Source organism: Lathyrus oleraceus, chromosome 1 (genome assembly GCF_024323335.1).
Source record: "Lathyrus oleraceus cultivar Zhongwan6 chromosome 1, CAAS_Psat_ZW6_1.0, whole genome shotgun sequence".
NCBI lineage: Eukaryota > Viridiplantae > Streptophyta > Magnoliopsida > Fabales > Fabaceae > Lathyrus > Lathyrus oleraceus.
In genome coordinates this window covers 43879703-43903414 of record NC_066579.1, presented here as the reverse complement: position 1 = coordinate 43903414, position 23712 = coordinate 43879703, and the positions used below count along the sequence as shown (strand labels likewise).

Here is a 23712-nt window from a genome sequence, read left to right as displayed (position 1 = left end):
AAACAAACAATAAGAATATATGCCTCATACATCATACAAGTAGGCAACAATTATCAATCAGATCGGATAAATAAACAATATATAATCAAACCAAAGAATCAAATAATGGAGCATTTAAACAATGCATGGGAGTATGAACATGTTAAATAATCAAGCAATAGAAAGCATGAATGAGAGAAACAAGTATAAAAGATAACAGATGAATCAAACAGATGAAAATATGCACACGAAGGGTCCACTGAATAATTTAATCAGGAAATGAGGTAAGGACCAAACAAAATCAAGGTAAAAGGCCTCTAAAACATGGCATATGAGATGAACGAGGGAGGATCAAAAGATCTCTTCAATTGCCATAAGCAATCCCTAAGTCAAACATCGATCATAAAGAAGTCAACTGAAAATTCAAGTCAATTTAAAAAATAACAAATAAATAGCAAATTAATCAAGAAAATTATGAAAAAATAAACTATATAAGGTGGGGTCAGGATATAATCATCCCCCAAAACGATTTTAAAAATAATGAAAATTGGCACGTGAATTAATTAAAACAAAACATAGGTCAAACCAAAAGTCAATTAATAAGACTAGGTTAGTAATAAATCAAGAATAAATAGTAAATTAATCAAGAAAATTATGAAAAAATAAACTAAATAAGGTGGGATCAAGACATCATCATCCCCCAAAAATATTTTAAAAATAATTAAAATTGGTACGTGAATTAATTAAAATAAAACAGAAGTCAAATTAAAAGTCAACCAACCAAACTAGGTCAAAAATAAATCCAAAATAAATTGAAAATGTAAAATAAAATTCCAAGAAAAGGTCAGGTTGACCATGAGACAGTGGTCAACCTTCATCCCAAAAATCAAATGCTAACAATAATTTTAAGTCATAAAAATAAAATCAATAAAAAAAAGTGTGTTAAAATGGACAATTTAGAATAAATAATTAAAATAGAATATAAAAATGATATAAAATTAAATAAAACGTTAAGAAAAGTGAAAAATATTTTTGGGTAATTTTATGGACGAAGAAAATATTTTAAATAAGAAAAAGAAATATGAAAATGGAAGGATTAATGGTGATGAACATGGTAAGCAAGCGTAGATATATCAAAACATGGTCATGGAAGGATGATTACCTAATGGAAAATAGAAGTGGAATGTAATCTGATATGTGATGAAGCTTTTCCTCCTTGCCACGAAATTCCAATGCTCCTTTAGGGTTAGGGTTTCAGCTTATTAAATAGGGTGAATTAGGTGTTCTCATGGGCTTTTTAATAAGTGATTTATCCATAAGAATAAAAGTGTGAAGTGAGGTGTAAAATGTTGTTATTTTGGGTCAAACTTAAGTGAATGGATGTCCAATGCATGGCCAAAAGAGGTAAAAAACGTGACTGGTTTGTGCAGCATGCTTAGAAAATCTGATTGGGCCAGCCAGGCCCAAAATCTGCCTAGAAAATCAAGTCATGGTGCCCACTTTAAATGAATGTATCTCTCAAACCATGGATCCAAATGAGATGATTCCAAAAGGATGTGAAAGAGGACATGGCAAGGTACAATTGTTATGAATAAAGTATTTTCAAATAATGCCTTGAAGTGCAAGAAAACTGGCCAAGAAGTCTTGACAAATTTTGAAGATTTTGGACTTAGAAATTTTCAAAATTTGTCCTAAAAAAATGTCTCACTTTGACTAAGCATAACTTTCTTAATTCTAATCCAAATGGAGAAAACTTTATATCTCTAGAAAGCTTGGAACAAGAGGAACAACTTTTATGTTGGAGAATGTTTCAAATGGAGCTTTTATCTTGATGCAAAATGAGCTTAAAGTGAGTGCAACGATCATGAAAACTTGCCCTAAATGGAAAGTCATCTATTTCCAAATTAAGTAACTTTTCCAATTCCTGATTAAATGATGAATCCATGATCTAACCTTGATCAAATTTCACATGTAGGATCCCCTAGGCATGGATTTTGAGATTCCACTCTCAAAATGTCAGGAGTTGACTTTTCTGGCCCCACAATTGACTTTTCCCAAACTATCTGATTCCCGATTCCATTGATCAATTAAAACACTTCTAGCTCAAATAAAGAGCTGATTTTTTGTATGTAGACCCTTGTGGACATATGGAGGGCCATGGAAAAGAGTTTCACCCAAAGAATCAGAAATAAATTGATTTTATACCAAACCCTAGTTTTAGGGCAATATGATCAGGAACTGATTGCACTGATTGCCAATGGATCTTTCTGAGATAATTGTGAATCTTCCTAGGCCAAGATGCCTCTCTAATCATGACATGGATGAGATCCTCTACTTCCATCCAAACATTGCCTGTTGCAGGTAGCCATGAAACCCTAATTTCTGATTACATCCAGATGAACACTCTGATAGCTTTGAATCCTTCACTGATGAACTGAGGACCATAATAAGATACTTGGACCCCCCCTGAGACCCTTGAGACTTGTATAATTAGAAATGAAGTCCAATTCTCAATCTTGCTTTGTGTGAGCTCCTTCTGTTAAGGAGTGATTGATCAAAACCTGATCTCCATGTCACTAATGCAGTATGCAATGAGTATGACCTAGTATGATGCTAATGAAGTGTAAAACATAATCCCATGCTTCCAGGAAAAATGAAGGGTAAATTTTGGGGTATTACAATTCCTAACGTTGAGAAAGAAATTATGAATAGTTCAGATCGACAATGATTAGTGTGTTTCGAAAACTTGGATTATAGGCGGGGTATGTTGAGATATTAGACATAATCCAAGTTGAGTTGTGTGGCCCAAACCCAAAGCTAATTAGGGTTTAAGGTTTGTTACTTAGTTTGTTATTTGACTTAGTAGTCAAGTTACTTAGGTATATATAAATAGACATTTTATAATTCAGTTTCATAATTCAATTCAATAATACAATCCTTATTTCCTTATTCTCTCTTTTTCTCCTCACTAAAAGTACTTCAAACACTAATCATATTAATCTATTATACAATGCATTGTTTCTTCCTAATTGATTAAACAAGATTATAATCAATTAAGTGTCTGTCCGGATTGATTTTAAGATTTTTTAACAAAAAAGAAGAGGATTGGAAACATTCTATTTGTGTGTGAAATTGCCTTAGTAACTCCAAACTTACTCTCGCTCCTTGTACAATTTAAATTGATCAAGACTAGGAAAAATCTAAGTGCATGACTCAATGGGCTTTCACACTTTCATAGACTTCAAACTTTTAAATTTTTAAGATCACAACTTCAAGACTTCAAGCTTTCACATAATAACTTCAAGTCTTCAAGTTACTTTGCTTGATTCAACAATGTCTAGCATCGAACTTATATCTTTGACCGATGATATTTGAGATATTTCTTCCTTGATTGGATGCCATCATCACGAACCATTTGGAAGAGTCGTCATGATCAAAATTTCTTTGACAAACGTCATTAATGCACTTGACAATTGTCATCATCATAACCATTGTGTTACTTGCGCAACACATAGAACCACATATTTTTAGTAATAGATTTGAAGGTTACAAGCTAAATTTGTAAAAAGATTGATTTAAGATTATTGAGTCGAGTTTGTGTAAAATGCTTTAGTCATTTGAGAAGATTATTTAGTTGAGCATGTCTAAAAACTCTAAGTTGTTTGCGAAACACTTTTGGATTGTTTCTGTGCAAAAGATCAAGTTGTTTTCTAAAGTTTTTTGAACTCGTCATGTGTAAAAGTTCAAGATTATTTTAGTGAAAATCTCAAAAAAAAAATCTTGAAAACTAAAATAAATTAAGTGGGACATGATAAATTTCTAGTGTGATCTTTCTATTCACCTCTCTCTTATATGTTATATTATTTCGCTGCTTATTTGTTTCTATTTTTTAATATAAGTCTTTTTAAATCAATTTTTATAAACGGGTGGTCTCTTAGAAAAATATTCTTTAATCTCTAAGAAGACAAGCCGTGACATTACTAATTGGAAAGAGGATGAAGGAGACAGTACATGTGTTCTGATCATATAAATTAGTTAACTGCATTTTAGAAGATTATCCTAATGCTTAAGTGGGAAATTAAAAATAAAATAATAAGGATCAAATAATACACTCTTACTAACTTGCTTAAGACTATTCTATGAGCATAATAATTAGCTTTTGTTTACTAAACTCTTCTCTTGGATTGAGAGACCCTAATTAAACAAAGTTTTGGAGCTGACATTTTTTTAATAAATACAATTACGAGTTAACTAACTATGGTTAGAGTTTAAGCAGCAGGAGCATAATCATAGTCACCATCATCATCGTCACCTTCCCTGCATGAATCTCCAACCCCGTTGTGATAATCTTGTTCTTGAATGCGAGCTACCGTATAACCAAACCATTTGCCTTTACCGCATGTACTCTTAATGCAACTTGGAGTAACAGCCATGGAAATGGATGCCATTTTTGTTGAGAATGTAGAAAAGCAAGTGAGTTGAGAAGATGATAATTGAATTAGTTATGAGTTGGATTTAGAGACCATATATAACAAGAAGAGAAGTTGTCGAATTTATACTGGCACACGAATTCCACAGAGGGAGTGTGGATTTATGATAAGGGCGTCTGCATCAGTCCTTGCCTGCTTGTGCGATGCAGCCACATTGGCAATTGCCTTTACAATTCAGCATACAAGTGGAAAGAGCAGCAAAGAATCAAACATGTCACAAGTTCAGAGACAGCAAAATATTAGACAAATATCAAGAAGATTTGCAGACTTTGAGATATTGCAAGATACTAAGATAGACTCTGAAGGGGAAGCCATTCAATGTGCCATGTTAACAGAATCTGTACTGTACCAATTATTTTTGAAGAAGCTCTCAAAAAGAAAGTGTGACCGAAGGTCTTGAAAGAATAACTTGATGTTATAGAAAGAAATAAGACTCAGGAGTTGATTGAGCTTTCAAAGGACAAGAAATTCATCAGTGTGAGATAGATTTACAAGGTGAAACTAAAGTCAAATGGATCAATTGGAAAACACAAAGCAAGGTTAGTAACATGAGGATTTCTACAAAAATATGGACTATATTACTTTGAGGTGTTTGCTCATGTAGTTAGACATGAAACAATCATACTGATGATTCCTATAGCTGCTAATAGAAATTGATCTTTGATGCCTTTAGATGTGAAATCTTCATTTATGAATGGTCTTTTATAAGAGGAAGTTTATGTATCACAATCTCTTGAATTTGTGAAAAAGAATCAGAAATGGATGGTGTACAAGTTGCATAAAACCTTGTATGGACTGAAACAAGTTCCTAGAGATTGAAATCTAAAATTTGATTCATTTTTCAAGCTTAAAAGATTCAAAAAATGTGAGATTGGGTATTATATTTATGTTCAACATACATCTGATAGCAATATGATTATGGCGTGTCTCTATTTTGATGATATATTGCTAACATGGAGTTGTTCATATGAGATAGCTAAGTTCAAGAAGGTGCCGATGAATGAGTTTGAGATGACGGTTCTAGGAAATATGACATATTTTTTAGGGATGGAGATTATGTACCCAGATAAGGGTATAATCTTGCATCACATGAAGTATGAACTTGAACTTTTGAAGATATTTGAGCTGATGAACTGCAAGTCTGCAATCACACCTGCTGAAACAAATCACAAGTTGGATTCTGATGTTGAGGGTGATGATGTAGATGTTACAACTTATAAATAGTTGGTGGACTCATTAAAATATCTCTGTAATACCATACATGATATCTGCTATGCAGTTGGAGTGGTGAGTAGGTTTACGAACAAACCAAAGTGGTCACATTACCAAGCTGTTATCAAGGTACTGAGGTATATTAAGGGGACTCTGAAGTATGGAGTTTTATTTCCTTTTGGTGCTGAATCTGATTCAGAGCTGATGTGCTATTCAGACTCTGATAGATGTGGAGACAAAGTTGACTTAAGAAGTACTTCTGGATATTTCTGCAAGTATCTAGGAGGTACTATTTCTTGATGCTTCAAGAAGCAACTAATGGTTGCATTATAAACCTGTGAAGCTGAGTACATTGCAGGTGCTTTGACTGCTTGTCAAGCTGTGTGGATTCTGAACTTGTTGTAGGATCTGAAGATCAAGGTGAGCAAGCCTGTGAAGTTGATGATTGACAACAAATCAGCTATAAGCCTTGCCAAGAATCCAGTGTTGCATGGAAAAAGAAAGCACATTGACACGAAATTTCACTTTCTAAGAAACCAGGTTCAAAATCGGATGCTTGAAGTTGTTGACTGTAGCACTCAATACCAATTGACAAATGTACTGATTAAGGCTATCAAGATTGAATATTTTATCCACTTGAGAGATGCAATTGATGTTGTAGATTTTGAGTAGCTGAATATGAATTAAAGGATGGTGTTAGATATAATTCATTTAAGCTTAATATAACATAATTTAGCCTACGTGGCATTTCAAATGCAACACAGTAACAAAATTTAGTGTAATCATTTTCAATAGAAAAAGTTAGTTACAATTTTTCTCTCTTTTCTCTCTTCCATCTTCATCTTCTTCCTTCTTATGCACCAATAACAAAGATTAGATTTTTCATCTTTGGTGGAGGAGGACAAGCGCTCATAGCTTCGGCAACTACAACAATGACTTTGATAGATCAATTAATTTTTGAATTCACCGTATTTTCAGGAGTTTGGTATCAGATTGTTTGAAAAAGATCAATGTCCACGAGAAAAGAATCAGAGATTTGGATCTACGACGAAGAAACAATGGTTCTTTGTGAAATTCTTAGGAATCAGAACTTGATTTTCACATATGACGCCGCTATTTTGATTTGGAACTAGAAATGATTGAAAAATAGTGAGATGATGAGATGCATAATTGATGGAATAAGTTTTTGATGCGGCGAAGAGGGAGCTCATCTATAATGTTAGCACTCTAACGCGTAAGTCAATGAAAAAACAAGAAATAATACGAGAGTGAAAGTTAATTTAAATTTCTGCAATATAAGATGTTATAATTTGTTGGCTAAATTTAAACCCAAATAACAGTTTGTAAGAAACAATTAACAAACTTTAAGTTCTTAGTTTACGGCCGGATAAAAAAAGAAGTCATCAAGAACACAAGTCACTGAAAACATGTCTCTCAGAGAACAATAGTCTAATGCTTAAAACAGACATTTTGTTAATCAGTACAATTACTACTAACTATAGTTAGGTAACACATGATTCTAGCTTAGAGTTTAAGCAGCAGGAGCATAGTCATAGTCACCATCGTCATCATCGTCACCTTCCCTGTATGAATCTCCATTCTCAATGTGATAATCTTCTTCTTGAATGCATGCTACAGATTTATAATGAAACCATTCACCTTTACCGCATGTACTCTTAATGCAACTTGAAGTAACAACCATGGAAAGGGATGCCATTTTTGTTGAGAATGAAGAAAAGCAAGTGAGTTGAAAAGATGATAATTGAATTAGTTATGAGTTGGATTTAGAGACCATCCGGTGCATATATATAACAAGAAGAAAAGTTGTCGAATTTGTACCGGCACAAGAATTCCACAGAGGGAGTGTGGAGTTATGATAAGGGCGTCTGCATCAGTCCTTACCTGCTTGTGCGATGCAGCCACATTGGCAATTGCCTTTACATTTCAGCATACAAGTTGGAAAAAGCAGCAAAGAATCAAACATGTCACTGTTTTGTTGGAAAGTAAAAACAATGTTTAATCATCTGAATCTTGTTTCTTGAAATAAGAATACTTCTGTGCAGATACAATTTATTAAATAAAAACAAACAAGGTTGGAATCTGAATTTTTTTTACAAACAAAAACTGCAGAGATATTAAAGAATAAGTGGAAGCTTAATGTACATTGTTATTCTTTTACAATTTGATCGGTGACAAGTACTGACCATGCACCTTATTCGTCCCTATAATTTTTTACATGTCTGTTTTTGGTTCCATACATCACTCCCCGAACCTAAAGATGATTTATAACGCTACATTTCATGTAATCATACAGACAACAGACAACAGACAACAGAGACTGACATAAAGATAGAAAAACTTGGTGTGGGAAAATGACATTTTTTACTGTCTGGAGCGTTGATAAAGAGAAGCCGCCATGAATACTGCATTAATACTACTATTCCAATGAGAAGTCATCTAGCCAAATGAGCACTTCATTCCTCTTCAATGTCAAAAACCAAAACATAAATGAATCAATTGTCAGTTTTTAAGTTGACAAATATCAGTTTTGTGGTAACAACTCTTCAAATAAACCAAGTACATCATTGCTAACCATGTTCATCTTAGTGGAAAACCGATATCTTAGTGGAAAATGAAAATAATATTTGAGGACTGGAATTCATAGGTAGCATTAAACTAAATAAATAGAGGGCAACCAGTTGAGAACAATCAAAAAAGTTGTGTTTTTAGCATACCATTATAAAGTTCCATGTTCGACCTGGATCATTGTACCGGGCAAGCAAACAACCAGTCTTAGGTTTAAGACCGTTTTTAATGATATTTGAACGCAAGATTTTCTCCTTTTCTAGAACAACATCTTCTGTGGGTTTTCCACTAAACTTTATTACTGCAGCAATGCCTCCTTCTACCTTTCTCACACTAACTGTTTCTTGATTAGGATTTGGTAAACTGGTCAAAAGATTAAACTGTAACTCTGTAACCATAAATCTTAACTCCTATCAAATAACTGCATTTCTTTAGTAAGAATAGACGTGTATCTCTTGGAACAAAAGTCTTTCAAATTCAGAGAAATACATACCTCTTTGTTTCTTTGTCTGATGGAAGAACTATTTGGATTGAAACTTTTGACAAGTCAGGATCAACGGCTTGAGTGAAGACAGGAGTAGTCATTGGTATCTTTTCCGTGGTTGAATTCTTTCCAAATATATATCTGCGTAGGAATATTTTTAACATGTACGTATTTTATCTGAACTGAAATAGAGAGCCAAAGACTAAATAACGGATAGCTTTGTTTGATGTATAAAATCTTACCCAGCAACATCATTGAAGCCAGTATTCCCAGATAGTTTATCTCCATTGGTTTCTACTACTACGAACGGATCATACTGTCTAACCTGTTATGCCATTAAAAAAATATGAATCATTTGATTATAATTGTCAAAATCCAATCCAGTACTCGTACAAAAATACAGCGTTTATGTTTTTCGACTTGAAATTGTTCTGTGGCGGTTGATAAATCATGAGTATCATCCTTTTATGTTAACGTTTGATGTGTTTGTGGTGCAGTTTTCCCGAAAGGTTCAATGACCAAAGGTGAAGTTTACCTTTTGATATGAGCATTAGAGCAAAATTTCATTACTAAAGAGATTAGTATGTAATGTATAATATACAACAACAACAACCAAGCTTTATCTCACTAAGTGGAGTCGGCTACATGGATCAACTTTCGCTATAATGCTCTATCCAGGACCATACTTTTATCCAAATTGTTAAAATTTCGAGATCTTTCTTAATAACTTCTCTTATAGTTTTTAAAGATCTTTTCTACCTCTAGCGATTTGTCTCCGGTCCCTACTCTCATTACCACAGAATCTATCGAGCTTCTCTCTAATTTGCAAAAACAATATGTTGATGAATGAGAAGGTTGACCTCATAATTTGCTGTCCTTTTCAATATTTGATATTTGGGTGATTCCAATTCCGGCGTCTTATAAATCCTCAACTGCAAAATGTTAAATCTTGATAGTAACAACTGACAATGGATTTTATAAGATTTCCAAGTGAAAACAATGTCCAAGAGTGAAACAAAATGATACCTGTCTGAAAACATCCCACAAACCTTCAACAGAAAAATAATCATTTTTCTTTAGTGAATCCCAAAAGTCCTGGAAAAATTGAGGAATAACAAGTTAAAACCATGGATGACAGACGAGGGCTATGAAACACGGACAGCCCGAACACGACCCCGACACTAACACGACAACACCAGTATTAATTTGAAAAAATAAATAAATTTAACATAATCATAAATGTTAGTGCAATTGTCTAACACCGACATGGACACGGATAGACCTTGTTTCAGAAAAGTTCGTTGGAACTTACCACATGGCTACAAAACTTTCCATTTTCTGGGTTAACGCCCATGACAGATGTACCTGTAAAGACCAATTCTGGTTTCCACGGAAGTAGCATGAATTTCATAACCATAGTCCATCTTGTAGTTATCTCATAAGCTCCTGTCTATAGACATTGAATCAGTAAAATTGAACAAACAAAACATAAGATTATTAAAGCTGCATTTGAATAATAAGTGTTTATGTAAAGAAAGAAACAAACCGGTTTAACCCAATGCAAGTGAAATTGGGGTGTAAATAGTGTCTTAAGAAGAGAAATATTGAAAAGGTAACCACTGAGATTATCATGCTTAGTGATTGGGTCTCGAAAGAAGACACGTTCGTCATAAGCACTTTTATCGATACCCTTATCATCGAAGAGGTGAGAAAGATCGTCGTAGAGAAAGGCTGCGAGTTGCTCCAAATTTACATTTGATTTTGGTGGACTCTGCTCTACTGAGCTCAGCTTAATCGCCCACTTTGTGTGTTTTTTGGTTTTGGCTCTAACACATAGTTTATGGAGAGGAAGTGAAGGATAGTGGTGGAGGTTGACGGCGGAACTTGGTGACCGGAAAATGGTGGTGCAAGCAGTAGGAAAATGAAATGGTTGGGAAATTTGGTGGGAGAGATTGGAAGTGGCCATGGACACCTAAGATACTGAATCCTGGCCACAGATTTTCTGCTAGTTATATTGGAACTATCCCATTTTAAATATTAACCATGATGCTTTATTTTATTACGAGAAAATAAGATATACAAAGAATTCAGAATAATTCAATAAGTTGTCAATGATGCCAAATCAAACTCAATAATGCAATTAATTAATTGTTTAATATAAAGAATTAAATAGTTATGTGTAGATTAAAAATTGGTCGCCCTTGCAAGAGAGTGGACAATTGAATTTGTTTGAAGTTTAATAAATTTTACTTCAAAATTAGAAGAAACATGTAACAATCTTTTAATAGATATAAAAGACAAAAATTGTTTCAATTCCAAAAATTCCTTTTCGCATTCTTCGGTCTATAAGAATTCAGTTGACTTCTTGATAACTACAAATAAATGTATTGATTTATCACCTGCACAAGATAAAAATCGAGATAAGGCAGCTAACCTCCTTGTTAGTTGTTGGACTTTTTTTATTGATGTCGGGCTTTTCATGTTAATGATGGCTTGACACTTGTCCGAGTTGGCGTTTATTCCCCGGTGTATCAGCATAAAGCCAACGAACTTGCCGACTGTACACCAAAAGTACACTTATCGAGGTTAAGTCTCATATCGAAAATTCTTAAAGATTGAGAAGTTTCCCTCTGATCATCCACGTACCTTCCTTATTCTTGTGTCTTGATTAACATGTCATCCACGTATACTTTAAGGTTTCTTCCTATCTATGATGAAAAAACCAGGTCCATTAACCTCTGGTACGTAGCCCCAATTTTTTTTAGCCCAAACGGCATGACGTCGTAGTATTAGTTGTTCCTGTCCATCATGAAAGTTGTTTTGGGGGCGTCAGATGGATTCATCTGTATTGGATTATAACCCGGGTAGGCATCCATGAAGTTGAGCAAACGGAAACCTGACGCTGCGTCAATCAATCTATCATTTGTGGTAACTGATAGGGGTCCTTCGGACAAGCCTTGTTGAGATCGGTGAAATATACGCACATACTCTATTTTTCTATCTACTTCAATACCATGACCACGTTGGACATCCATCTAGGATACTTGATCTCTTGTATGAACCTGACTTTCATCAGCTTTCTAACCTCTTCGACAATCACCTTCCTTTTTTTTCTTCTCCTTTCTTTCTCTTTTTCTGAGCCATGACCTTTGACAATGAATCGAGTGAAAGTTGATGACATACCACATTTGGATCAATCCTGGGCATGTTGGATGGTTTCCATGCGAAAAGGTCAATGTTGCTTCTTAACATCTTAACGATCTCTTCCTCCTCCTCTTGGGATAGCCCCGAGCCTATTTGTGTGACCTGAAAACTTTCAATTCCTATCTGTACCTTTTTAACTTCTCCGATTGGAGTTAAAATATCATCCGTTGGGTCTCATCGAGGGTCGAGGTCTATAAGGTGGTCGAGTTCCACCAAATTCACCTTCAAGGTGTTCTCTACGACTGCATGCTCCTGCAGAGTCCTCTTCTTTAACTTTAAATTGTCCCTGTAACACTTTCTAGATAATCCTAATCGCCTTTAACTATTCCTACCTATCTGCCTTCTAGGGGATACTTCATGGTCAAATAAATGGTGGAAAACACCACCTCTAGAGCATTGAAAGTTGGCCTCCCGATGATGATGTTGTAGGATGATGATGCATTCACAATCAGATACCTCACCTTCATGCTTTTTGCATTGCTTCCACTTCCAAAAATAGTCATGATAGGAACATGACCCAACACCTGAACCTGCTCCCCGGAGAATCCAACTAGGGTGCCCTTGAAAGGTAGCAACTCGGATGTGTCTATGTCCATTTCCTTGAAAGCCTCCCAGTATAACATGTCGACTGAACTTCCTGGGCCTATTAGCACCCTTTTGACGCTCCAGTCATTAATTTGTACCTTTATGACCATGGGATCATTTTTGTGTGTCAGTGCTCCTTCAGAATCTTGTCTTGAAAAACCCAATTATAACCAACTTCTCTTCTCTTGTGGATGACGGGCCTTGTGATACGTGCATCACTGATCGAGCATATCTTTTTCGAGCCGAGCTTGTCTCACCTCCACCTCCAAAGCCCCCTGAGATGGTATTTAGTGTGTGACGAGCCACCCTAGTTTCATGTACTTTTTTGATGTTCTTCCCATTTATGTGAAAGTATTCTCTGAATCAGACTCTCTTCTGGATGTACTTCTTTTTCCCTCTGATCCTTCTGGTTCCTTCACATATTCTAGTAGTCGGCCTCTTTGGATTAGATTCTCTATTTCTCTCTTTAATTGATGACAGTCTTCTATATGATGACCTTTTATTCGATGGTAAGCACATCATTCCCATGTATTGTTCCCTAGTACAATGTTGACTCTCCTAGGTCGATATGGCTTAGGTAACAATTTGAGATGATACACTTCCTTCAAAATGTAAGTTCGCTTCATATTGAGAGGAGTGTAGTTCTTCGATAAGTTATCATAGGGTATTCAAGATGGTCTCATTGTTGACCTATCTCTTGAGACGTGCTTGTGGTATTATCTTCTGGACCCAGATCCTTCATGTTTGGATTGCATTTTTTTCTTTAGCGTCTCGAGACCTCTTCTCCATGTTGTTTTCCTCCCATTTAACATAACATTTTGATCTACTCATGACCTCCTCCATGCTGGTGGCAATTTCTATGCAAATGACTCGTTTAAGTGAGAGGCCTTCAGACCATTTTGAAAAGCTCATACGAACATCTCCTAATTTGGGTGGGGGACTTTGATGGTTTCTTCATTGAATTTCGGCATGTATTCCCAGATAGACTTGGAGGGCCCTTGTCGGACATTGAAGAAAATGATGGTAGTCACCTTTCTTTGCTTTCTAGTGGAGAAGTGTTGTACCATTCTTTTAGTTAGATCTTGGCAGTTGGTAATCGTCAGTCTCGAAAAACTCATATACTAGCATAATGCCACATCTTTGAAGGTTCCTGCCATGAGTTTGCACTCCAGGGAGTCGAAGGCCCCGACTATTGACATCAAACTATTGAGTGATATTATATGCTCCTGAGGATTACTTTGGCCATCAAAATATGGCAATGGTGGTGGTTTGAAATTCTCTACGACTTGATCATCCCAAATCATTTCTGACAGAGATTGAGGATCAAGTAGTTCTTCATCATCCTCCACTTCCTTTGTACTTTGTGATTGTTGTAAAGTATGAACACTTTCTTGTAGAGATTCATTCTTCTGGCGCAAGTTCTCCATAATTTCTAGGAGTTGAGCCATGTCTGGAGGATGGTGATTATCGCTCGAAGATGATCCCGACATAATGTTGATGGTGATATCGTGTATGTTTTTTGTATGAGGTCTGGTAAAGTTTTACCGAGGCCCCATAGTGGGCGCAAAATGTTCTTGCTAAACCCTATTTGGAGAAATATCCCTGAAGCCTATCCATGAGAGATTACAACCGTCCTATTTAGTTAGGAGGTATTTTGTAGTTGTCCCTTCCTTCATGGAGGAAGTTCCCTTTTATATTGTTTGACTACTTGAAATTCTAGTTATCAGACTTTAGATGTCACACGGGTTGTTATGACATCCAATTCTGCACAGACAAGAATTATGCAGAACTTAACAGTAAGTGCAGTAAATAACACAAGTAATTATTTACCCAGTTCAGTCCAACATGACCTACATCTGGGGGCTACCAAGCCAGGGAGGAAATCCACTATCAGTAGTATTAATTCAAAGCTAAACTCACCCGTTTACAACTTGTCACTTAATCCCTACCCAATGCAATTTCAATCTTACTCTAAGATCAGAGTTCCTACTCACTCCCCCTCAATCACCTCAGTGATTACTACCTTTAATCAATATTAAAGACAACGTTGAAGTCACGCTTCAAACAACTCTTGATTGTGCTTAACAGCTTTAATCAAGATACACATCACTCACGCTTAAAAGCTTTGAGAGACACAACACTTACAACTCAATGAACACCCTATACCAAAACAATCATCAACGTGATAATGGCTTGGCTTACAAGATATGTCTAATACAAGACTCAAAAATACAGCAGTGAAGTATGATGGACACACTTAATCTTCACGCCTCAAAATCCCCAAAACTGAATGAAGGAACGACTTCCTTTTATATTGCAGTACCTAGGCTTTTGCACTTGTATTCTCCTGAATTTAAGGTCACGCGAGTTCCTATAAATTCAATATCTAGGTTACTAACAAATAGGCTATTTGTTAGGTTCATTAAATGTAGCTTGGTTGTTGATTTCCTGGTTTTTCTCTAAGCTGTTGACTTCCTGAAGAATAGCCTAAGAAAAAGCTGAAACAGAAAACTGAACAACCTACAATATAGCATATGCTGTCAGGAATGAATGTCACGACATTCAGCTAGACATCAAGGATCATATGTTGAGTCTGTTTTTCCAGAAAACAGACTGTACAATTTTGCTGACCTGTACATGACCAAAGTGACCATACTACAGTAACAGCTTACATTAATAAATGTCAAAGTATCCAATTTGACATTTACACATTTGGCCTTAAGTTAGTTCTGTTATCCTCTTGAAGAACAAACTAAGAAACATACTGAAGTGTAGCAGAACACCACTCTGTCTATTATTCAGTATATACTGTCCATGATGAATGTCATAACATCCAGTTTGACATTCATACAGTAGGCCTTATGCCAGGTCTGGTTCTTCCTTGATAACCAGACTGCAAATGAATACTGAGCTCTAACAGAACACCAACTGTTCTATTCCTCAGTATCTGCTGACAGGGATGAATGTCACAGTATCCAGTTTGACATTCAATAAATCCTGTATTAGCTAATCCTGCAGTAACTACTCAAGTGTGTCATGACATCAGTCAAGACATCAGAGTACAGTTAGATATTCTAACCTACAATTGCAGTCACACATACACACCATGTCATGACATCAGTCAAGACATTAGAATCCAGCTAGTGTTTTACCATATAATGCAGCCAATTAAACACCTACAAACTCCCCCTTTGGCAAATTTTTGGCTAAAACACTTTGATCCCCATAACAGAGTTCATAGCAGCGGAATCACACATCTAGTAGGAAATAAACCTAGCTAATACACTCAGAGTGGCAGCACACTCACATACATGGAAGTTAAATAAAAAACTTCACAAAGGAGCACACATACAGAGGAGCAGAAGTTAAATACAAAACTTCAACACACATCAGCTGCAAGGGAGGAATCTTTGAATCTGTCATGAATGTCTGTTTTCACAGACCAATCTGTTGTCTGGGGTATCATCACCTGCTGTTACTCCCCCTTTTTGTCACAAATGTTGCCAAAGCCAACAACATAACCAGAAAAAATGACAGACTTACAGACTTGGTTTTACTTCACAGCTTCAACCAAGTAAGTACCCACTTGATCTTGCTTCACAGCTTTGATCAAGTAATCACCCACTTTTACTTTACTGTAGGTACAACCATATCAGATGCCATGACTTTGTTTCTGACATCCAGAACCACTCCTGCATGAACAGCGTCCTTGAATTCCTGCAGGTGCATAGGCCTTCTCACGTTAGGGTGTCTCCTTATCCTCTTGTTGCCACACTTGTTGCAAGTGGTAAAGCTATGATCTGTTGACCAGTCAGAACATAGTTCCAATAAATACATTCCAAACATCAGTGATTGCTATAAGGTCTCAGAGAGACATATTCCCAGTTTTCCCCTTAAGTTTTCAAACTGAGTAGCATCCAGAGCCTTTGTAAATATGTCAGCCAGTTGAAGTTCAGTGGCTACATGTTCCAAAGTAATCACCTTGTCTTCCACCAGATCTCTGATGAAGTGGTGTCTAATGTCAATATGTTTGGTCCTGCTGTGTTGGATGGGATTCTTGGAGATATTGATGGCACTGAGATTATCACAGAACAATGTCATAACATTTTGAGTGACATTGTACTCAGTAAGCATCTGTTTCATCCAAACCAGTTGGGAACAGCTGCTTCCAGCAGCTATGTATTCAGCCTCTGCAGTGGACAGAGATACACAATTCTGCTTCTTGCTGAACCAAGATATGAGATTGTCTCCCAAGAAGAAACATCCTCCTGATGTGCTTTTTCTGTCATCAGCACTCCCAGCCCAGTCAGCATCACAGTACCCAGATAGGACAGGCTCAGACCCATGTGAGTACAGCATTCCATAGTCACAAGTCCCATTGATGTACTTGAGAATCCTTTTGACTTGATTCAAGTGGCTCATCTTAGGCTCTGCTTGGTATCTAGCACACACTCCAACTGCATAAGAGATGTCAGGTCTACTTGCAGTTAGATATAGTAGACTGCCTATCATGCTTCTATACAAGCATTGATCAACACTAGGCCCTCCATCATCTTTGGTTAACTTCAGATGAGTAGGAGCAGGAGTCCTTTTGTGCCTAGCATTATCCATACCAAACTTCTTAACGATGTTTTTGGCATACTTGCTTTGGGAGAGGAACATAGAGTCCTCCATTTGGTTGACTTGCATTCCAAGAAAGTAGGTTAGTTCCCCAACCAGACTCATTTCAAACTCAGATTGCATCTGTTGAACAAAATGTGATACCATTTGTTCTGACATACCACCAAAGACTATATCATCCACATAGATTTGAGCAATCATGATTTTGCCGCCTTCATCCTTCACAAACAAGGTTTTATCTATTCCACCTTTTCTGTATCCATTTGAGGTCAGAAATTCGGTTAACCTTTCATACCATGCTCTAGGTGCTTGTTTCAACCCATACAAGGCTTTCCTCAACTTGTATACATGCTTAGGTTGGTTAGGATCACAGAACCCTTTAGGTTGTTCCACATAGACTTCTTCATTCAAGTAGCCATTCAAGAATGCAGTCTTCACATCCATTTGGAATAGTTTAAACTTCAGAATGCATGTTACCCCTAACAACAATCTGATGGACTCAAGCCTAGCCACAGGAGCAAATGTCTCATCAAAATCAACCCCTTCAACTTTAGTGTATCCTTGAGCTACTAGTCTTGCTTTATTCCTAGTAATTACTCCTTTCTCATCAGATTTGTTTTTGTAGATCCACTTGGTACCAATGATGTTGGTCCCTTCAGGTCTTGGAACTAGCTCCCATTCCTTTTGAACTGCTCAAGTTCCTCTTGCATGGCATTGATCCAGTACTCGTCAGTCAGGGCTTCTTTCACATTCTTTGGTTCAACCTTGGATACAAAGCAAGAATTTGAGCTTATTCCCCGTGACCTGGTAGTCACACCACTATTAGGATCCCCTATGATAAGATCCTTAGGGTGGTCTTTCTGAATTCTGATAGATGGCATTTTGGTGGTTGCATCTACTTCACATTCAGGAGGAGGTTCATGTACTTCTTCAGACTTGACTGGAATGTCAGTTGAACTGTCAAGGAATGTTTCAACATCCTCTATGACATCGATCCCTTCCTCTTTATCATCCACAATAACATTTATGGATTCCATCAGGACATTGGTCCTGTAGTTGAACACTCTGTAGGCTCTGCTGTTAGTAGAGTATCCTAGAAATATACCCCCATCACTTTTGGGATCCAGCTTCCTTCTCTGTTCACGATCCGTGAGAATGTAGCATTTACTTCCAAAGATATGAAAGTACTTCACTGTGGGTTTTCTGCCTTTCCATATTTCATATAGAGTGGAGGAGGTTCCTTTTCTCAAGGTGACTCTGTTGTGGACATAGCACGCGGTATTCATTGCTTCAGCCCAAAAGTGCATGGGGAGCTTCTTTGCATGAATCATTGCTCTGGCAGATTCTTGAATAGTTCTATTTTTTCTTTCAACTATCCCATTCTGCTGGGGAGTTATAGGGGAGGAGAACTCATGACTTATTCCTTCAGACGAGCAAAACTCATCAAACTTGGAATTCTTGAACTCCGTACCATGATCACTCCTAATCCGGACCACACAACTGTCCTTTTCCCTTTGAAGTCTGATGCACAGGTCTTTGAAGACATCAAATGTATCTGACTTCTCTCTGATGAAGCTTATCCACGTGTATCTGGAATGGTCATCAACCACCACGTAGGCATATCTCTTCCCACCAAGACTTTCAACCTGCATAGGTCCCATTAAGTCCATATGCAACAGTTCCAGAACTCTGGAAGTTGTAGGATGTCCCAGCTTCAGATGTGACATCTTGGTTTGCTTGCCCACCTGGCATTCTCCACAGACTCTTCCTTCATCAATGAGCAGCTTTGGGATTCCTCTGACTGCTTCCTTGGATATAATCTTCTCCATTCCCCGTAAGTGGAGATGTCCAAGTCGTCTATGCCACAGCTTCACCTCCTGTTCTTCCTTGGCTGAGGAGCATATTGTGGAAAAGTTAGAGACTTTAGGTTCCCACAGATAACAGTTATCTTTGGACCTGGTTCCTCTCATAACTTCCTGATTGTCACCATTTGTCACAATGCACAGCTCCTTAGTAAACTGAACATAGAATCCTTGATCACACAGCTGGCTTATGCTGATGAGATTTGCAGTTAGTCCTCTTACTAACAGTACATTATTCAGTTTTGGAACTCCAGAGCAGTCCAGCTTGCCCACACCTTTTATTTTTCCTTTGGCACCATCACCAAAGGTCACATGGCTGGTAGTGTGAGGTTGAATATCCACCAGTAGATTTTCCATACCAGTCATATGTCTTGAGCATCCACTGTCAAAGTACCAGTCTTCTCTGGTAGAAGCCCTTAGAGCTGTGTGTGCTAACCTAGCATACCATTGTTGCCTCTGGCTGGGGACATAGCGCTTGTATGTCTTATGCTTAGGCCTGACATGCAAGGCTTGGTTAGGAAAACCATGAATCCAGTAGCAGAAGGCTTTGATATGTCCAAGCCTACCACAGTGGTGACACCTCCACTCTTGGTATTTCCTCTTCTGATGATTATTCATCCTAGTTCCTCGATGTTGAGACATTGGCTTTGACTTCCGCTTGAACTTCTGAACTTTAGCCTTTGGGCGTTTGTGTTCAGCTGAGGATCTTTTCCCAAATCCTAGGCCAGATTTGGTTCCAGACTTCTGTCCCACCTTTAGAATTTCTTCCAAGGTGTCAGTTCCCTTGTTCACCATTCTGATGGATTTAGTCATCTGATTCAGCTTGGAGGTCAGCAAGGCTATCTCACCATTTAGACTCTCTATGGCTGTCAGATGCTTCTGTCTCTCATCTTCCAGTTCCTTGATGAGTTTCTTCTGCTTTTCTCCTTGTGCACGGACTTCTGCACTGGTGGTACACAGCTTCTTATAGGCTGCAGCAAGTTCATCAAAGGTCAGTTCATCTGCACTTGAGTCATCATCAGAGGCACAAACACTGGTTAGTGCAGTGACATGTTTGGCAGATTCTCCTTCAGATTCACTTTCAGAATCTCCTTCAAACCATGTGATAGTTAGCCCCTTCTTTTGCATCTTGAGATAAGTAGGACATTCAGCTCTGACGTGTCCATACCCTTCACAACCGTGACACTGGATTCCCTTGCCTTGGTTGAACTTTTATTCAGAAGTTGATCTTTTCCTGATGTCAGACGGGATGTTCTTGACATTAGGTCTCCCTCTTTGATCAATCTTCTTCACGAACTTGTTGAACTGTCTCCCAAGCATGGCTAAAGCTTCTGATATACTTTCATCACATTCAGTATATCCTGCTTCTGACTCCTCTTCAGCATTGGATACAAAAGCTATGCTTTTGTTCTTCTTTTCAGCATTCTCACACAAGCCCATTTCAAAGGTTTGGAGAGAGCCAATGAGCTCATCCACCTTCATATTGCAGATGTCTTGCGCCTCCTCTATGGCTGTGACCTTCATAGCAAACCTCTTAGGCAAGGACCTGAGAATCTTTCTTACAAGTTTCTCTTCAGCCATTTTCTCACCTAGTCCACCAGAGGTGTTTGCAATTTCAAGAATATTCATGTGAAAGTCATGAATAGTCTCATCTTCTTTCATCCTCAAATTTTCAAACTTGGTGGTCAGCATTTGAAGTTTGGACATCTTCACCTTGGAAGTACCTTCATGAGTTACCTTGAGGGTATCCCAAACTTCCTTAGCTAGTTCACAGTGGTGCACCAGCCTGAAGATGTTCTTACTGATTCCATTGAACAAAGCATTCAAGGCCTTGGAATTTCCAAGAGCTAATGCCTCTTGCTCCTTGTCCCACTCTTCTTCAGGAATCTGCACACTGACTCCATCTTCACCTGTCTTCGTTGGATGTTCCCATCCTTTGTTGACAGCTCTCCAGACTTTGCTATCTAGAGACCTTAAGAAGGCTATCATACGAGGCTTCCAGTCATCATAATTAGAGCCATCCAACATGGGTGGTCTATTTGAGTGTCCTATATCCTTGTCCATGGTACTAGAAAGTAACTTCCCTAGATCTCACCCAGAAATTCACAGGCAGAGTGCCTGCTCTGATGCCAATTGAAATTCTAGTTATCAGACTTTAGATGTCACACGGGTTGTTATGACATCCAATTCTGCACAGACAAGAATTATGCAGAACTTAACAGTAAGTGCAGTAAATAACACAAGTAATTGTTTACCCAGTTCAGTCCAACATGACCTACATCTGGGGGCTACCAAGCCAGGGAGGAAATCCACTATCAGTAGTATTAATTCAAAGCTAAACTCACCCGTTTACAACTTGTCACTTAATCCCTACCCAATGCAATTTCAATCTTACTCTAAGATCAGAGTTCCTACTCACTCCCCCTCAATCACCTCAGTGATTACTACCTTTAATCAATATTAAAGACAACATTGAAGTCACGCTTCAAACAACTCTTGATTGTGCTTAACAGCTTTAATCAAGATACACAGCACTCACGCTTAAAAGCTTTGAGCGACACAACACTTACAACTCAATGAACACCCTATACCAAAACAATCATCAACGTGACAATGGCTTGGCTTACAAGATATGTCTAATACAAGACTCAAAAATACAGCAGTGAAGTATGATGGACACACTTAATCTTCACGCCTCAAAATCCCCAAAACTGAATGAAGGAACGACTTCCTTTTATATTGCAGTACCTGGGCTTTTGCACTTGTATTCTCCTGAATTTAAGGTCACGCGAGTTCCCATAAATTCAATATCTAGGTTACTAACAAATAGGCTATTTGTTAGGTTCATTAAATGTAGCTTGGTTGTTGATTTCCTGGTTTTTCTCTAAGCTGTTGACTTCCTGAAGAATAGCCTAAGAAAAAGCTGAAACAGAAAACTGAACAACCTACAATATAGCATATGCTGTCAGGAATGAATGTCACGACATTCAGCTAGACATTAAGGATCATATGCTGAGTCTGTTTTTCCAGAAAACAGACTGTACAATTTTGCTGACCTGTACATGACCAAAGTGACCATACTACAGTAACAGCTTACATTAATAAATGTCAAAGTATCCAATTTGACATTTACACATTTGGCCTTAAGTTAGTTCTGTTATCCTCTTGAAGAACAAACTAAGAAACATACTGAAGTGTAGCAGAACACCACTCTGTCTATTATTCAGTATATACTATCCATGATGAATGTCATAACATCCAATTTGACATTCATACAGTAGGCCTTATGCCAGGTCTGGTTCTTCCTTGATAACCAGACTGCAAATGAATACTGAGCTCTAACAGAACACCAACTGTTCTATTCCTCAGTATCTGCTGACAGGGATGAATGTCACAGTATCCAGTTTGACATTCAATAAATCCTGTATTAGCTAATTCTGCAGTAACTACTCAAGTGTGTCATGACATCAGTCAAGACATCAGAGTACAGTTAGATATTCTAACCTACAATTGCAGTCACACATACACACCATGTCATGACATCAGTCAAGACATTAGAATCCAGCTAGTGTTTTACCATATAATGCAGCCAATTAAACACCTACACTACTCAATGATCCTTTAAAGCCTCTTCTCATCCCTCTTTAAGATGACTCCAGATAACATCTGTCGTCCTCTATAATTACAAGTTAACATCTTTTCCATCAATGTCTATAACTCTCATGCAATGGTGGGGTCATTTTCATAACCGTCTCTCGTGACTGTCCATATGGTTTCCTAGTACTGAAATCGGATCCAACTTGTCATCTGTCAGTGTTATCAAAAGAATCTTTTCATATTTAAAAGCTAAAGTTTTATAAATCGAAAAGAATATGGAAGCTTTTAGGAAATCTATGGTATATATTTAAAAAGTTAAAAATGAGGATGAAGAAACCTATTGGTTCAGTTGTGAGACTTGTCATATTTGACAAAATATATGAATACTCTAAAGGATAAATTAAACAAGGCTCTTGAACCAAAGGTCACTTTTTCTATTGATACTACTAAATATAAGATGCCTTCTTATAATCCCTATAGAAGGTATAACTTTGTTGAAAATGATCAAAATAGCAAAGGTCACTCTTCTCACAATTTAACTTGTCACTTTTGTTGCAAGAAAGGTCATACCATTGCAAAATGCAAGTTTAGGAGACTCTTTGTTCCTAAATGTGTTTTTCAATGGTTGCCTAAATGTAAACCAAAGTTTCACTAATCCTCAAGGATACAATGAAGATTGGGTACTTAACACTTTTTGTTGATCTTGCAGGATAAATGTCTTGGCTCTATGAAGAGAGTATGGGATCTCGTTAATGGATGCTCAAGACATGACGTGTGACATTGTAAGACCCCAATTTTGTCCCTAAGATCCCTCATAGCATCATAACATTGCATTGCATTGCCTCAAGGATCATAAGCATCTTGGTTCCCTTTATCTTTGGGTGGGACTCCTTGTGAGTGGTTTGAGATCACCAAACATGCTTGAATTGTATATCATTTCTTTTCTCATTTTTGTTTACTAACCAAAAGCACAAAAATATGTCACTAACATCTTTTATTTGTAGCTTGAGCAATCACAAAGTCCAAAGCTTCTAGGAGATCATTGGTACAAAGACATGGTCAAGAAGAGTTGAAAGCAAGCATGGGAATGGTT

At 37.3% G+C, this 23712-nt stretch overlaps 1 protein-coding gene across 1 annotated transcript; it reads right to left on the bottom strand.

Moving 5' to 3' along the window:
- Positions 1–7816: 7816 nt before the first annotated feature.
- Positions 7817–10791, bottom strand: LOC127094997 (uncharacterized). The gene is made up of 8 exons (XM_051033774.1): positions 10298–10791; positions 10064–10201; positions 9778–9846; positions 9612–9683; positions 8994–9076; positions 8761–8892; positions 8417–8630; positions 7817–8163 (listed from the first exon to the last, which is right to left on the bottom strand). Exons 1-8 carry the CDS (start codon positions 10715–10717, stop codon positions 8119–8121), a joined length of 1173 nt encoding a protein of 390 aa, XP_050889731.1. The 5' UTR covers positions 10718–10791; the 3' UTR covers positions 7817–8118.
- Positions 10792–23712: the final 12921 nt, after the last annotated feature.